The following is an 18388-nucleotide window of genomic DNA, read 5'->3' on the forward strand; positions in this document are numbered from 1 at the left end:
TATTTTAGATTTAATTCTTAGTGGAATGCAGGATTTGGTGAGAGAGGTAACGGTGGTGGGGCCACTTGGCAACAGTGATCATAACATGATCAAATTTAAACTAATAACTGGAAGGGTGATAATAAGTAAATCTGCAGCTCTAACGCATCCAATCGTTTTCCTGTATGAAATGTAGAACTAACTTGAGGGATATCATCTTTAGTTTCTCTTTCCAAAGGTTTAGGGAGTGTAGGTCTAGAATGGGGCATGGACCCCCTGAGCATTTCGGAATGAGGAAATATTGGGAATACCACCATGAATTGATTTTATTCTTTGGAAACAATTGGATTGCTTGTTGTTGAAGTAAAAACTTTTTCCCGCTTCAGAAGATGTAGATTGGAAATATCCTTCATCGCGGTAGTGCGGCAAGGAAGGGGCGGTTGGGAAAGGAAATTTAGATGGTTACCCTTGTGAACAATTCAAAGTATCCATTGATCTGTCGTGATTCAGCTCCACTCCGAAAAATAACTCTGAATTCTTCCCGCAACTGGGGGACCTGGCTGTGGCTGAGACATTTCAAAAGCCTCCACCATCTTTTGAAAAAGAGGTCTGGGATGGTTTTTGCTGTTTTCTGCCTCTTTGGCAAGGTCTAGCTTGAGCTGATTGGGGCTGCGAGTGTGGTAATTGATATGACAGATTGCTGTGCTCTATATGGTAGGAAAAACTCATATGGTTTTCGTTGGTAGTAAAATGGTTTCCATTGGTAGTAACGTCTTGCTGACGTTTGAGGATCTAAGGATCCCAAGAGGGACTAAACTGCTACATTTTGCTCTTTTAATTCAGCTACTGTATCTTTAAATTTTTCTCCAAATAAATTATCTCCTACACAAGGAAGATTAGTCAGTTTTTCAAGTCTTCTCTGATAGAGCTAAAATGGAGCCATGCTATGTGCCACGCACTAGCTCCAGGGGCCTCCCCAGCTGGCACCCCAGCTATGGGCTTTTGACTGGCAGTGAGGGAGCATGAGTCAGTCAAGAACAACCCTGACGCCAGATCCCCCAATGGGAACCAGGCTCATTGGCTTCACTCATCGCTGGAGGATGTCACTTTGGACCAATGGTTCCTTACCATAAACTATCAGGGGATCAGTCTCAACTTCAGCCAGCTCCCAAGGATCTCTCCCCCATGTCCATTGTGGGATTTGTCCGTCCAGTAGGTCATACTTCAATCGGAACTCTCTTCCCTTCTCACAGCAGGCGCGGTAGAGCTGGTCCCTCGCTCCCAGCAGGGCCAAGGGTTCTATTCAAGGTATTTCCTAATTTCGAAAAGAAATGGCAGCTTACGCCCCATTTTCGACTTCAGGGCATTGAACAAGTTTCTCTCAAGAGAAAAGTTCAAGATGGTCTCTCTGGGTATCCTGATTCCCCTCCTCAAAAGAGGAGACTGGCTCTGCTCCCTCGATCTCAAGGAAGCTTATGCTTGCATAGCCATTTTCCCCAGCGACAGAAAATACCTTCACTTCGTGATGGAAAAGGCTCACTATCAGTACAAGGTGTTGCCTTTTGGGTTGGCCTCAGCCCTTCGTGTATTCACCAAATGCCTGGCAGTGGTGGCTGCGTACCTCAGGTGTCGTGCGGTGCATATCTTCCCGTATTTAGACCAAGAGCTATTCCTGCGCAAGGGCACTGGGTACTTTAGCCTTAACAGTGCGGACTCTACAAGCCTTTGGGGTTCGTGATCAACTACCCAAAGTCTCACCTCTGCCCATCTCCTCAGCTGGACTTTATTGGTGCCAAACTGGACACTGAGCAGGCAAAAGTAGTTTTGCCCCGCGATCGGGCTCTTGCCCTCACCTCGCTGTTGGCCTTCGTCCGCAGCAGCCGGCAGGTGACTGCCCGCCTTCTGCTCCATCTGTTAGGCCACATGGCAGCTTCCATCCATGTTACTCCTCATGCCCGTTTGTGCATGCGGAGGGCTCAGTGGAACTTGCGGTTACAGTGGCAACAGGCCTCTCAAGACCTCAAGACCTGCATTGCAGTCATGGAACCTCTGCGAGTGTCTCTGTCCTGGTGGGAAAACCTCTACAATTTGGAGTGGGGGATTTCCTTCACGGTAAATAACTCAGGGATATTAATATCACACCATTAACCAACAATATCTCCAAATAAAAAAATGGTGTTTTCAAATTCTAAAAAAGTTTTAATAGGCACAAAACATAACACCTACTCTCAATTTTTTCACATAGCACATCAAACAAAATTAAAATAACCCCCCCCACCCCTAAAGTTCTTGTGACCCAACTAGGACCTAGTTTCGACTAATCCTCTTCGTCTTCTTCAGGGGACACCCCATTTAAAACCTTCCTTCCAAACTGCTCCGCCTCAAGTGATCCTTACTACCGACGCCTCTCTTCAGGGCTGGGGAGCCCATGTGGACGGCATCCAGTCTGGACCGTGCACAAAGCCTGCTGTCAAATAAACTTTCTGGAGCTTCAGGCGATCCTTTACACCCTATGGGTATTCATGGACTGGTTGTCACACAAGGAAGTCCTGATCCGGATGGACAACCAGGTACCAATGTGATAAATCAACAAACAGGGAGGCATGGGCTCGTTCCTCCTCTGTCACGAGGCGGTGCAGGTGTGGACCTGAGCCCTGTCATAGGGGATGTCGTTGCATGCAACGTACCTGTCTGGGACTCTGAACATGCTGGCGGACCGGATGAGTCACTCCTTCCAGCCACACGAATGGTCCCTCAGTCCGGAGGTAGTGGCCAATCTGTTTTATCGGTGGGGTACTCCAGATGTGGACTTCTTGCCTCCCCTCACATTCACAAGATGAGCAAGTTCTGCTCTTTGTCATTAGGGGCCGGTCATCTGGCCTGTGTTGCCTTCTCTCTCCACTGGGGGAGAGGTCTGCTGTATGCGTACCCTCCTCTCTGGCTCTTCTTGAAGACCCTGCTGAAGCTTCAACAGGACAGAGGGACCATGATCCTCAGGGACAGAGGAACCATGATCGATCAGGCCCCCCATCTGGCTGGGGATTATGCTCAATCTGATCACGCAGAACCAGGGCACCCTGCGCCATCCGAACCTCCAAGCGTTGGCTCTGATGGCTTGGATGTTGAGCGCCTAGTCCTTCAGCCCTTGGCCCTCCTGGACAGTGTCTCCTAGGTGCTGGTGGCTTCTAGGAAACCTTCCACCAGGAAGTCCTACAGTTTGAAGTGGAGAAGATTTTCAGTCTGGTGTGAGGGGCATGGCTTGGATCCATTCACATGCCCCATTCTCCAGCTGCTGGACTACTTGTGGCACCTTTCTGAGTCTGAGCTTCAAACCAGCTCAGTCAGGGTCCACCTCTGCGCTGTGAGTGCTTACCATTGAGGCGTCGCTGGTACACCTGTATCGATTCAGCCTATAGTAGGTCGCTTTATGAGGGGCCTGCTCCAGCTGAAGTCTCCTATTCGGCCTCCTGTTGCGTCCTGGGACCTCAACTTTGTCGTGGTGTAGCTCATGCATCCTCCCTTTGAGCCACTGCATTCCTGTGAGACAAAGTTCCTTACCTGGAAAGTTATATTCCTTGTGTCAATTACTTCAGCTCATAGGGTCAGTGAGCTTCAGGTCTTGGTTACGTTCCCACCATACACGAGATTTTTTCACGATCGTGTGCTCTTGCGTACACAAAACCTGTTTAAGGTGTTATGACTGATTTCCACCGTAATCAGTCCATTGTTTTACCCACCTTCTTTCCTAGGCCTCGTTCCCACCCAGGGGAACGGGCTCCTCATACTCTGGACTGCAAGAGAGCCTTGGCTTTCTATTTAGATATCACAGGCAGTCCACTCAGCTCTTGGTGTCCTTCGATACAAATAGACTGGGAGTGGTGATGGGTAAACAGACTTTATCCAACTGGCTGGCGGATTGTATCACTTTCTGCTGTGCGCAAGCAGGCCTTCCACTGGCTGGCAGAGTTAAAGCTCACTCTGTGCGGGCCTTGGGGATGTCGGTGGCTCATCTGCGAGCAGTCCCCATCGTCGAAATTTGCCGGGCCACAACGTGGACTCTTCACATGTTTGCGGCTCACTACTGCCTGGACAAGGATAGGAGTCGGGACAGTGCCTTTGGTCAATCTGTCCTGCGCAATCTGTTCCAGACCTGAACCCAACTCTTCCTGCCTAGTGCCCCTGATGGGAGCCAGGCAGTCCCCTGCCGACCAACAGCACCGCAGTTATTGTGCCCGTTGGCACTTTGTTCGGTAACTGTTGGTCTCACCTGCTAACAGGGACAGCCTGGAGCTTGGTATTCACCCACATGTGAGGACTACCATTCTGCTTGTCCTCTGAGAAAGCGCAGTTGTTTACTTATAACAGGTGTTCTCCTAGGACAGCAGGATGATAGTCCTCAGGAATCCAGCCCGCCTCCCTATGGAGTTGGGTTCTCCTTCCGGTTTGTTATTTTATTATTTCGCTCATATTTTTTCTCTGTGTTACGAGACTGAAGGGGGACCTCTGTGGATAGTGACATGCTGGGCATGCTGAGTGTGCTGGTTAAAGCTTCTAGAAATTTTGACAAAAGTTTTCCGTGCCGGGCTCCATCGGATGATGTCACCCACATGTGAGGGCTAACAGGTCCTAGGAGAACACCTGTTACAGGTAAGCAACTGCGCTTTACCGAAAACAATGTTTTCTGTAGATAGCAGGATGAATTAGCTATGCTTCCCACCCTCCTCCCTGGATATCTTATTTTTTGCTTATATACTAAGGCCACTGCATTCTAGCTTTTTTAGTAACTAAAGAGAGTGATGATGCGCTGTGCGTGGGAAGTGCCGCATAGGCGCGGCACAACACAACTTTGCATCTTGGAGAAGAATGTCCGCTAGAGTGCGTCGTCTGTGACATCACCCAAATAGCATGGCTAATTCATCCTGCTATCTACGGAAAACACCGTATACGGTAAACAAACTTGTTTGTTTTTTTTTTCCAGTAGCCTTGTAAAGTCTGCAAAGTGCCAGGAAAAACATGCTTTGTCTGCAACCAGCTCCAGTCATGTTTTGTCGATAGTCCTGTCCCTTTCTCTCTCAGAAAATGTTGAGATTGCACCTTTTGGCACATGTATGGAAGTGTCTGCTGTTATCAGGGGTTTGAAAGTTCCTCCAGCTTACTTGGCATAGAAGAAATCCACTCGCCATGTACACCACTCGTATTCCTCCCCACCTAAAAAAAGTTCTCTGCTCCCCCCCCCTTTTCATCTATCCCTCTCACTATCGCCCTTCCATTTTTCCATTCTCCCTCCCTCCCATGACTCTACTACCCCCTCTTGCTCCCACCAGCTGATTCTGTCAATCTCAACTCTGGCTAAGTGCTGTACAAAAGCTGCTGCTGCCGCTGCCTCTCAGGCTCCCATGAGGGCTGAAACTGCACAGACTGAAGATGAGGCCCCCCTCCCAACTCCTACTGGACCCCAAAAGCTCCTTCCAGCTTTGGTGCAGTAGTCCCACCCTACTTGCTAACTCTCAGTTAAGCAAGTGAATTTTTGAATTCCTGAGTGTGATACATTTCTGTTTTAGCATTCAAATAATGTAATATTTTATTTTGCAATCTGTCATAATTAGGTGCATTAAACCTGAATCTGAAGGAGGAGCCTAGAGGCCAGATGTATTAAACTTTTCATCTCTGATCTGAGTATATACTTCAGTTTTAGCTCCCCTGTGAAAGGATTTCAATAACTACATCTGAATCCCATGTAGATCTGTATACATTATGATTTCAAAACCATTCCATTGCTTTGCATAATGTGAAAGAGTTGGCAGATTTGATCAGGAAGGTACCGGGACTAGAATAGCAGGGTGTGCTGCCTACTCTCCAGTGTAAGGTGAAGTAGCAGATAGTGTTGCAAATTCATATTGAGCCTGATTGGTATCGTATGGGATGCTGCAGAAGAAACTGTGCAGGTAAAAAAAAAAAAAAAAAAAAGTCAGGTATGTCTTAAGTGTAAATTAACTACTAGAATAATCAAGATTGCTGTGAAGTGGAAGGTGTTAAATACTCCTTAGAGTTCCCTGATGCAAAAGCAGTATTTCAACTATGTAAAAAAGTGGTAATTCTCACCCTCTATCAATTTAAAAATGTTAAATCATTGTTTTTACATTCTTCAAGAAACTTCTACCCTTGGGAGTGGTCATATAAGTAAGAGTCATTGATTGCTTTATGCTTGGTGCATCTGATTGGTCCATTTAGTTCTGAGGTCACAAATGACACCGTGAGCCTTATCCCCATTCCGCTTTATAGGGAAAAAGGTTAGTAAATCAGGCCCCTTGTGCACGGGGATCCATCCCAGTCTGCATGAGGTAATGTCTGACACTGTTGCAAACATAATTTTCCACGGATTCAGGGAAGCACTTTAAAGAGTTTCAAATAGAATGATTTAGTAATATTTTAATCAATAAAAGATGATTATTACTATGCACACAAAAACAACCACACATTTCTCTAATTCAAATCAAATCAAAGTTTGTTTTTCCAAACACTTAGCGTCGGGAACAATAAATAGATCTGCTCTTTCACTTTAGAAGTTTTAATTCTGCCCCCTGATAAAGTTGAAAAGGTTACTTTGTCTTTGAGATATTAAATGTTCTGGAAGGGCTAGAGGAGCCCAGTATCTGAGGCCTGCGATAATGCGGATGCTAGGCTGGCTCCTCCCTTTGGGCAATGCGGTTTTCGAGCGCTGGGGGGGGGGGGGGGGGCGGCAGAGTTATTTAATTTTAAATTTAAATCTGTGCACTGGGGACACCTTACTGGATCCCCACGGGTCCTGATTGGTCATCCCCAAGTGCATCAAGGGATCACATGCTGACAGCGCCGCCCCCTTTTCCCTGCTCGGCCGTGTTGATCCCTTCCCTCCCTCCTCCTTTTTTCTTTTTCAGGGCAAGGTTATGTTTGTCGCAGCTGGGGTGGGGTTTAGCAGAATTACCAGAGCCATGATTCTTTGGGGTGGGGTTTAGAGCAAGGAACCCGCTAGGTGGCGCACTTTCTTAGACTCTGGCTGTTTGAGTTGCATGTGGCTGGGTTCAGGTACATGGTTGGGACTCCTTGCTGGGCTGTGGTGGGGGTCTCGGTTAGCGGCGGGATGCCGCTGGATTGTACAGGTTTGGTGGCCTGTGAAGGGATCAGCTTTCTGGGGCGAGGCGGTTGATTCCTTGGGGTGACTATTTATGTTCAGTTGTTGGCTGTGGTGTTTGTTTAATAAAGCTGTGGCCTTCTTTGACTTCCAATTACATTGTCTTGAGTTTTTATTTGGTGAATGTGTCATTGACGGGAGCTGAAGGAGGGGGCCAGTAGTCCTGGCTGCCCTTATTAAACCTGGGGAGACAGATGTTTCATATGGTTCTTTGGCTATTACTAATAAACATTTCTTCCTCCCTCCCCCCCCCATTTCAGCTTCCATACAGAGTTACTTTATTGGAGGTTTTAAACAAGATAGCTACTACTTTGTTCTCTCATTTGGTCCTGAAACCGGAAAGCCATTTTTGCTCTCTTACAGCTAGAATAGGAATGCAGCTTCCCAACAAACTGGTTATAACAAACTAAAACAATTGCCTCTTGTCCCCCAATGAATTTTGCAAGGTATTTGTTGGAGAAGTCTTATATTGCTCAGGCAGTACATTTTTGAGGGTAGAGGATATGTCCATTTTCTGCCCCTTAGAAAATGTCCCTCCCTCTCAAAGCATGCAAGGTGTGGCTTCATCTGGTCTGAATGCCCTTAGTATGGTTACGACCATAGCAGATTCTGCCATTTAATGATGTCAGAAAGGTTTAATATGTTTAAAACTCCCTAAGTGAATAGGAGAGTGATTTTTTTTTTTTGTAAGGATTGTGTAGAGTTATAAAGAATAGGATTCTAAGTAATGTCTAGAACCACTGAGGGGCTCCTTAGGTGCCTGTCTCCAACTGAGAAGGTTCCAAAGAGGTGTGCGAGGAGGAGGAGAAGAGGTCCAGAGTGGAAGTTCCTGGCAGTTGAGAAGAGAAAAGAAATTATCAGAGTCAGTGGACTTGGCATAGTTAGGGGTTGCTGAGGGGGAAGAGCATCCAGGCTGGGAAGGGTATGAAGAGTCCCATACTGATCCCAATATCTTCAGCCCATTACTCCAGAGGGAAGAGACTGTGATTTTGTGTGTGTGTGTGTACTGTTTTGGACTCTGTTGCAGTGTTGGTGTACTGCTCAGGAGCTGGTTTGGAATTTTGTGTTTTGCTTCCAGTGTTGAGTAGACTTTATTTTGAACAATAGTGCTGGACTGAAGAATGATTTTCCTATAGTGGTAAAGAGAATAGTGTGCAGAGGAGCCCCCAGAGTAAGTACAAACCCTAAAGGCCTTGAAAACTTGTGTTTTTCACCCCTGTGTGGGAGCCCGGCTATGGTCATGGGGCTTTGCATAGACCCAAAACAGGACGGGGGCTACAGGTTTTTAAGGGATGCCACCATGCTGACGAGTTTTCAGACTTTCCTGTGTGCTCAGGGATGTCCTCTAGCTGCAGATAGATAAATAATTGGTTCCTGGATCTGAGTTCTGTTGACTTCTTTTTTGAGATTTTGGAATATGCCGCACTGTATTTCAGCTTTAATTGGAGGAAATGCTTATTTAAAATGTCACAAAGAAACTAATATTTCTCATAGATTTTTTTTCCTTATTTTTTATCTCTTGCACAGGCGGGGTTCCACTCTTGAGTATCTCTCTCACCTTTTGCCTCTGTTTTAAAACCTGTGGTACTGAACCCAAACTCAGAAAACATGTATGGCTTAGTAGGTCTTTAAAATATGATTCTTCTACACCACATATTTGAAACAGTGCTTCAAAGTGTTAGAAGGTCAAAAGAGTAGCAAGTTGCAGTTTGCCTAGTAGGGATGTAGCTCCTTTTCATCTGAGCCTTGTGATTTGATTCCTCAAAATTTAGATGTTTGTGTTGCCTGTGCGATAGATTTCTCTCAACGATTTGATGCATGTTCTTAGTGCAGTCTTATTTATTTATTTATTTTGCTAGTTTGCTTGCTTTGCCATGCTATCCCTCAGAGCTGGAGCCAAGCAATTTGGCACCTATCGCCAAATGAAAAACTGAGCCCTCACCCATTACACGACACACGATACCAAGAGCTAGAAGACTTGTTATAGGTTTGTTGTTTACATAACACTTAGAGGCAGATTTTCAAAAGCCTATGTGCGCCGGGCCTATTTTAGAAAGGTCCGGCGATGCGCGTAAAGCCCCAGTACATGCGTGTGTCCCACAGCTTTGAAAAAGTGAGGTGAGGGAGGGGGCAGGGTTTTGGGGCCAGAGGCCTCCGGCAAGGCGGCCATTTGCTGCTGTGCCGGAGGATTGCGCACGCTGGCAGGCTGCCAGCGTGCGCAACTTGCGCCTGCCCAGAGGAGCGTGCAAGAGGTAAAATAACTGTCGGGGTGGGGTGGGAGGTTTAGGATGGGGAAAAGGAAGGGAGGTTGGGTTAGGAAGTTCCCTCCCAGGCTGCTCTGAAATCTGAGTGGCCTTGGAGGCCATGGGCGTTGGCGTGCAGAGGATACAGAATTGTGCATCCCCTTGTGCATGTCGACCCCCGATTTTATAACACGCGCGCACATGTTATAAAATCAGGCATCCATTTGTGCGTGCTGGGTAGCGTGCCCACATGGACACCTGTGCGCAATTTCTTAAAATTTACCCCTTATTGTTTATACTCTATTGTAAACATATAGTAAATGTGACCCTAGTCCCCAAAGCATGACTCTTTTTTATGTCTGTATAGATATAATACACCTCTTATTGGGAAAACAGAATAAGCTGAACTATAGATCCCTACACAGAAATCAAACACTAGCAAAATCCTTCACTTCTGTCACACATATAGAAATGAGCAAATTCTCATCAAATACTGAAGAAGGGATCCTAAATTAGAAATAGAGATGTTTAGACAAACTGGAAACCCCAAGGAACATACCTGGGGGCTTTAAAGTTCTGGTCACCTTCCTGTGGGGGTGGAAGGAAAACTCCAGCACTCTCCCCACTCTCCTATCCAGGACTCCCCAGCAAGCCAAAAGAAAACGGAAGTACAATACAACAAATCTTCCATATCAATACAGAACTAGTTGCCAGCACTCAGAGCAGCAAACCCAGCTATGAAAAAGCAACAGTGCAAATATTACAGCAAGTGCTAAAATGCCAATAACCACCTATTAGGTAAACAGAATAAGCCAAGCAGCTATAGATCCCCTCACAGAATACCTCACCTCACTCGCACATGCAGAATTTGGATAAATAAATAAATAAATAGTACTAAAACTATATTCAAAAAAGCCAATAAATAGAACAACATTCAATAATTTAAAACTCATATAAAAGTTTTCCAAATATTAATAAAATATTTCAAAATAGACACAAATAGTACCCAATAATTAAAACTAATAAGGATACAAAAAAAGTCTTCTGTTCTCCATGCCTGGAAACTTTGGATTTCCAGATGCCCTGAGAGTGTTATGGATTAGCAGGGAGAGAGGAAAGTAGGGTTGCTGCACACAAACTTTCTTTTCGCTTACTCACACATATACATGATCTCTCACACACATACATATTTTTGAATTTTAAAAATATTTATATTCCGCCTATACCGGAACCCTGTGCTAGGCAGATCATAATCTAATAAAATTCTGCACAGCACAATTACAATATAATAAAACAACATCTACATTGAGACCGCTACAATTACAAAATGCTGCTGTCAGGGTTTTAACTGGCGTAAAGAAATTTGATCACATTACTCCTACGCTAAAAGAGTTACACTGGTTACCCATAAAATACAGAATTGATTATAAAGTGCTTTGCCTTATACATAAATTCATCTATAACGCTAATACTGAATGGTTGAATGCATCCTTACGAATTCACACACCTCAGAGAAATTTACGGTCAGCAAATAAGGGTTTATTAATTCCATGCGTAAAATCCGCCCATTTGACTAAAGTTAGAGAGCGAGCAGTGTCTATAGCAGGCCCAAGCTTATTGAATTCTCGTCCTAGTGAATTGAGACTTCAACCTAATTATCAAACTTTTAAAAAAAATCCTAAGACCTGGATCTTTACAAAGGCTTTTGGAGAAGAGATTAAGTGAGTGTGTTATATTTTAGACTTTTATCTAAGGCTGTGTTATGAACATATGAAGAGACTATTACTGCTTTTATTTTATTTTCATTGTTTTATCAATGTTATTTTATTTAACACTTTTATTTCAATTCTTATTATCTATTTTCATATTTTCAGTTTAACTATTAATTTTTATGGCATGTTTTATTCTAATTTTAGGTTTTTTGTATATTGCATATGAGTTTTATTATGAATTTTTGTATTGTGTTTATTTTTGACATTTGTGAACTGATATGATTTGAGTACAGAATATCTGTATACAAAATAATATAAATAAATAAATACATTTACATAAAAACAAACTGGACAATAAAACAATATCTCCAGGCAATCATAAGCACAGCACTTTACCTGCTTCCTGGGTGATTATGTGCTGAAATAAACAGATAGACCTTTAACTGCTTCCTAAACACCTTGATATCACCTATTGCCTACAAAAAATGTGGCAATGCATTCCATAATACAGGCCCAACTGAAAGAAAACCACTCATTAATGGGTTTCTTGTAAACAAGCAGCCTTAATTGTTGGAATGATACACACGCTGCCACATTCTTATATGCTCTCACTCACTTTCCCCCTTCCTCTTTTCAGCCCCGCAACAGATGGGAACATTTTCTTTTTCAGGCAGCAGAGGACGATTCTGTACTAGCTTCCTGCTTCTTCCAGTAGCGCATGATGCGTTGCTCCTCCAGGCCCTGCTGGCTGTGTTGTCGCTTCCATTGGGTCCGTGCTTCTCCTCCTGAGGCCCTGCAATGCTCTTGACAGCATTCGGCTGGCCAGTAGGAGGAGGCTGATACTTGTTGTTCCTGGGCTGCACTACTCTTCGCCTTCTGGGAGAGAGATGGGTGAAGGCCGATACTTGTTGTGGCCTGCTCTTCACCGCCAGAGGGAGGATGTCGCTGCTTCACACTGCAGCTGCGTCTTCCGGTCCTGCTGCTCCAGGGAGGGGCTGCGCAGGCCACCTCTGAGCTCGGCTGCATGTTGATCATGGTTTTTCCCAGTTTGTTGCACCACCACCCCACCTCTCTCACACAAAGGTAGACGGCACGCCAGGAACATGTACAGAGCTCTTAGGGTTCTATTGGCTTGAATTGAAGACAACTTGGTAGATGGCGCCTATGGCTGAGGCCATATTGCCCATAGGCTAGCTACGGCTCTGCCATCACTCATCTAGCCAGTGGGAAAGCTCAGGCTCGTACTGTAGGGCTTGAAGAGTTGGAGAACTGCTTTACAAGTCCATGTTCTGTCCTGGCTGTTTGAATTTGACTAATTTCTTCTGGTACTCATGATGCCTTGCTTTCCTGCTTCTGTAAAATGAAATGTGCCTGTTCAAGAAGGAGGAGTAGCTGCTACAGGCTGAATGTTGTGACTTAGTGTATAGCGAGAGCTATGAGAACAGCTGCCATGGATGTGTCTTTCAGCAATCGGCTACATTAAATATGAAAGGATACCATTTATTCATCCAGAGGGGGAAACTTGGCTAGCCACCTCCCTGGCTTGTGAAGATGTCAACTTGGCTCTCCTGCATAGGGTCAGAAGCTGAGTGCATGCAAATAGTTTTCATGTAATTGTTTTTGATTAAATGTTTGTGTAGAATAGTGAGTTATCAGGTGGCATCCTGCTCTGCTGTCCAATTTAAATAATCTAAGTTACAGTGCAGCGTAGATTATTCAGTTTTCTCCTCCCTAAATCTAGCTATGCTTCCTGCATATTTACTATATGGTCTTTTAACTCATACTTATTTTAAGCAGGATTTGATTTATACCACCCCCGAGCCTTTGATTGGATAGACTGTTTATAAATGTAAGTAAATAAGCTAAGCACTAACCCTGTTTTGATCTTTGTTTCCAGGGCTGCCAGTATGGTGGATAAGAGTATTTACATTGTTCAAGGAGAAATCAGAACTGTTGTAGGTGCCATAAAACGCAACGCCAGATGGAGTACTCATACCCCTTTGGTAAGTAGATTTGCGATGCATGGGATGGATTCAGGAGACATTAATCATTTTTTGTTTACCCAGGATTTGAGCATACTGTAAGCTTTTCTTCTGGAACATGCATGCAGATACATTTGGGATGGCAAGCATGGCTACCAATTTTGGTGTTTGTTTTTTTAGCAGTTTCCAAATAGTAGAAGAAAGAAACAATATATTCAGCTACAGTTATGTAAGCTGAAGTATTAGGATAAAGAGTGACTTGCTTAAAATAACACACAGGCCGATACAGTAAAATTCGCGCATAGGACACTCTCCTGTGCGCACGATTCAGAAAAAAAATTATTCAAATTAGGGCCCGCGGTAAAAAGAGGCGCTAGGGACACTAGCGCATCCCTAGCGCCTCTTTTTGGACAGGAGTGGCAGCTGTCGGCGAGTTTGACAGCCAACGCTCAATTTTGCCGGTGTTGGTTCTCAAACCCGCTGACAGCCATGGGTTTGGAAACCGGACGCCGGCAAAATTGAGCGTCCGGTTTTCAACCCACGAGCCGTGGGCCGATTTTTAAGTTTTTGTTTTGTTTTGTTTTTTTTAATTTTTGATTATTTTTAACTTTTGGGACCTCTGACTTAATATCGCCATGATATTAAGTCGGAGGGTGTACAGAAAAGCAGTTTTTACTGCTTTTCTGTACACTTTTCCGGTGCCGAGAGAAATTAACGCCTACCTTTGGGTAGGTGCTAATTTCTGAAAGTAAAATGTGTGGCTTGGCTGCACATTTTACTTTCTGTATCGTGCGGGAATAACTAATAGGGCCATCAACATGCATTTGCCAGTCAGGAAGAGAATGTGACTGGAACAGAGAACTCTCCAGATTCGTCCTAACAAGAATACAGAAAGTGAGGAACAGCTCCAGACAACTATACATAAGTAATTCCTATTGCAAAAAGGATAAAGCTCAATCCCACAACATCTCGAATAACAGAGGCACCGATGCAGATATGGTAAAACTGATATCTTATATTGCAAGTAAAATGACATAAAAACTTCAGGGAGAGGCTGCATTGGCAGATAGAACAGGGTTCCCAGCATATGATTTGCCGCTTGTTTCTGGGCTAGGTGCTGATCTTTACATTCTGAAGAAAAGTTAAAAACACAGTATGGTTCTCATCTATTCAGTAGCCCTTACCGTTTCCTGTCATTGAAGTTGCAGGTCATCTGGGTTGGGGCTTTTGATCCTTTGCTTCAGCAATAATCTTAAAAGGACAGCTGTTACTAAGTCTCACAGTGATAGAAATATTCGCATTGGGCTCAGGTTCATCCATATTTTTGGCCTTTGTGGAGCGAGTAGAGCGAAAATTCCAGATAGCAACTGACATAACAGCAGATATTTAGGAGATTTTGGCATAAAAGAGCATTTATTGTGGCCTGAGGAGGAAGAATCTCCATAGCTGCTTCATTAATGACTGCCATTCTGTCCACGACTTGTCTACAGCCATTGATTCAAGAGAAACTGTTGCCTTGCCTAAGCACAGCATAATACAAAGAGGCAGAGGATCAACTTAAGGCATAGCATTTTAGTTTTGTTTATTGATCTGGTAGTTTCCTCCTGTTCTCTTTGGGCCTCCAGTCAGAACTGATCCGTATTTGGCTGTAGCACCAAAAACCTTAATTTGCAACTACCTTGGGGTTTCCCCCCTATTTCTATATATTCCCCACCCATCTCAGCCCAGTTTTTGTAGTAAGTGTCCTCAGCCAGAGGCCACAAACCACAGCTGCTGCCAGAACCTGACTAATATGCATGCTTCATTTGGCTACTAGGTGCCACTGTTGGCAATAACTGAGACTTCCTCTTCTTAAGGGCTGTAAACATACCTTCATAGCAACCTCAACTATCACTAACCCCTTTTTCAAATCTGAGTTTTTAACATTACTTAATTTCCTCCTTTTGTAGTGATAGTGTTAACAAGAGTGTGCTCCCCTAAACTCATAATGCTACCCCCTTTGTCACTTATCTTTGGAGTGAAGGTTATGAAGGGAACAGTGATTACATAGCAGATGAGAAGTGGTTAGGGCATAATGGAGGTAACTGGAGTATCATAGGAATCTCTTGATCAAATGCACTGTGTTCAGTGGTTTTGTACTTTAGTGCGCCACTCCAATCTGTGTTACCAACCGGACAGAAGAATAGAAGTAAAACATGTTATGGTCTGTAGAACATGTGATAATGTGCAGCACTCTTGTCTGAGTTACGATGTGTTCCTTTACATTGTATATTGGTTTTAATTTGGCTGCCTTCATCCTCCTGCATATATATGAGAGAGAGGAGCATTTTTATGTCATAGTGGCATCCAGAGCCATGGACACTATACATAGTTATTGCATAAAGATGTTATATTTGTTTTTCTCTTGCTAGGTTTCTATTTTATTTTGATTTTTGAAGCTCTGAGACTTTATATGTGAGTTTTAGAATAGTGGTTCAAAAATGCTAGATTTTCCCATTGCTTACCACTATATAAATGAGGCAATATGTTGATTGGACACGCTTGTTTTGGTTTCTTGCCCTTTGCCGTCAATAAGCAGACTGAATTAGTTATGTTCTGTGGGTGATGTCATCCGGCAACGAACAGATTTGTCTCTCCAAGCTAGTAGAGCTTTTTAGCTCTGAGCATGTGTAGGAGTTGCCTCAGAAGCCTTCTCCATCTATTTTGTCTGTGCTTTGCACAGATTGTCATTCTGTCTCTCCTTCTTACTTTTTACAAAATTTTATATTTTCTTTGTCCTTGCTGTTTACAGCGATCTACAACAGAATTTTTCAGTTCTGCTTAGCCTTTGACTTAGTTTGTGCCTAGTACATTGCTGATAGAAAAATCCCTGGTGGCTCCAAATCCTGTACCTATGGCCAAAGTAGGTCCGTAATAGGTGGCCATGACCGATGTTGCATTTTTTCTTGGTCTGGATCACAACCAGCCCAATTGCGCAGCTAGTGGAAGAATGTCTCCACGCTCCTTGCGGTCCTGAGCAGCGAAGATTGTGAGCCTCTGGCCCCAAGTAAGAGCAGGTCTGCTTCTAGACGTTGCTACTCATATAGCTCTTCTTGGAGCCACCACTGTGATTACCCGGACTGGAAAAACCCCAGGTGTGTTGAATCCTAAGAACCTTTGCTTGACAGAGCCTGTCAGACTGCCTACTAAGGCTAAGCACTGAGACTCCTTGATGCACTCCGCGTTCAGTACCATCTAAAAAGAAAAAGGACACGACGCAGCATTGGTCAAAAAGTGTACCATAAAAGCATGCATTGAAGAAAAAATAGTTTGACACATCAGAGCACCTGAAATAGAGCACATCAGAGTGCTTGATACAAGGTGCCCAAAACAGACAGGACGTGATGCCTCAAAGCGCCTGGCACACGAAGTAATGGAGCACTCTGTGCACCAGCCTTTGTCGCGACAAACCCATCTATCCTCTGTGGATTTGAAGGCACAATCATAGATGCAATCAGCAACAACATTGATGCATTCAATACAAAAAAAATCCAGAAGTCCTGGCTTAACATCTGTCTCCACAGTCTCTGCATTCTGCTGCTTCCCGATATGCCAGATGCTCAGAACACCCTATTTCATATCCCATGCTGCCAGTTCGACCAGGTGAGCATTATGCCCACAATATGCTGAGCATGACTTTGCCTACCCAGCTCTATGCCGGCTTTGGTGCTTCCTTGCCAGAATATCCACTTTGGCTCCTGCCTCCTATCACTAGGGCCTTGCCGGTTTCACAATTGCTATCCCAAGGCTTATGTTTGCAGTCTTCAGACCCAATCTGTTTATAATTCTTCTGGCATCTAATCCACCTCTTGGAGGGGAATGAGACCTGATCTGATTTCTGATGGCCCTCCATTGACACCAGTCCAGAGGACGTAACAAGCAGTTGAGCAGATCATTGACACTATTCACGGTTTCTTCTCTTCCTTCGTCCAGAGCTGGAGCTGCCTCACCCCCAGCCACTGCAGACTTACCCAGCGGCCTGTCCTATTCTGCTCTTCTCACCACAGTGATGCTGAGTGCTTCACCATTACTGACTTAATTCTCTGGATACCTACGGTTACCATCAAGCAATCAATTTCCCCCTGTATCTGCTCCCTCCGGATTGCAGATTCCTCCAATCTCACCTCATTCCTCTTGGTCTAGTGTCCCGTCTCCAGGGACACTAGACCACTGGTATTCCTTCCGACCCTGCCTGTCTGGGTATTCCTTCTGACCCGGGCCTGCCTGATCTCCACCGGAAGACCTTACTTAATCCAAGTTTGTGAAAAAGATGGATGTGGTGCTTAATATCACAGTATGCAAGGACCTTGACCCCAGAGTGGAAGTTATGGGCATCCTCAAAATTGTGGACCATCCTGCTGCCTGTGCATTCGGTATTAGATGCAGTACTGATGAGAACGTCAGAAACACTTTTTTTTTTCTGGCGTCACTGCTGTGTTGAAATTGGACTTGAAGATTCATATGACAAAGTCACTGGGCTATGGCATGGTGCAACTTCCCCATCACTCCATAGTAGTGGTGTCTGCCCTTAAGAAGGCTAAAAAGATCCATCTTCAATCCACCATATAAGGACAATCGCATATGGGATAACTTCGGCAAGAAGGCTTTTCAGGGCACTTTGCTCATGGTGTGTATCACTCAGCACCGGTTCTATATGGTTCAGTACATTTTATGACTGTGTCCAGAAACTGAAGCCCTTTGTTTTATCAGAGTCTGGAGAACAAATATCTCCTGCACCCCTCTTTGACTTGGAAGAAGCCATTTGCCACTTTCTCTGGTCTATAAGTCTTTTGATACCACAGCATGTACTTTTTCTGCCTCCATTGGGGCTTGCAGCATTTGAGAAGATGTGCATGAAAAATTAGCCGATTTGTCCTGCCTTGATGACAAACTTTATGGAGAAAAGTTGTGGAAAACTGTTTCACAAGTTAAAGAAAGTCTTTGTCTACAACAGCAAAAATGCATCCCTCTGGCAGAAGACCATATCTCACTTATAAGCATCCTTACTATCCCAGGAGGTCTTACTGCTTATACCATCAGTATCGTCTGCCTCCTCTTCCAACTCAACGTCAACAGTCTCGTCCTGTACGAGCAAGAGGTTGTCGAAGAGAGACAACAGCACCACAGACAAAACTGGGACAGTTTTTGATCGAACCAGTTCCTTGTATGCCTCATCTGGTAGGGGGTGGGATATATTCATTTCTCACTCTGGTACCAGATGTCTCAAGACTGATATGCCCCGAAAATTGTTCTTCATTTCAA

At 44.4% G+C, this 18388-nt stretch overlaps 1 protein-coding gene across 5 annotated transcripts in view; it reads left to right on the plus strand.

Annotated features, from left to right (window-relative positions):
* GBF1 (golgi brefeldin A resistant guanine nucleotide exchange factor 1) overlaps window positions 1-18388 on the plus strand; it is a 739811-nt gene that overhangs the window by 22370 nt on the left and 699053 nt on the right. For all 5 annotated transcript variants that reach the window (XM_029609015.1, XM_029609018.1, XM_029609019.1 and 2 more), the window contains exon 2: window positions 13003-13108. In XM_029609015.1, the coding sequence (XP_029464875.1) occupies window positions 13013-13108 (96 nt within the window). In that variant the 5' untranslated portion in view covers window positions 13003-13012. The remainder of the gene's footprint in view (window positions 1-13002; window positions 13109-18388) is intronic.

This window comes from Rhinatrema bivittatum, chromosome 7, assembly GCF_901001135.1.
Source record: "Rhinatrema bivittatum chromosome 7, aRhiBiv1.1, whole genome shotgun sequence".
NCBI lineage: Eukaryota > Metazoa > Chordata > Amphibia > Gymnophiona > Rhinatrematidae > Rhinatrema > Rhinatrema bivittatum.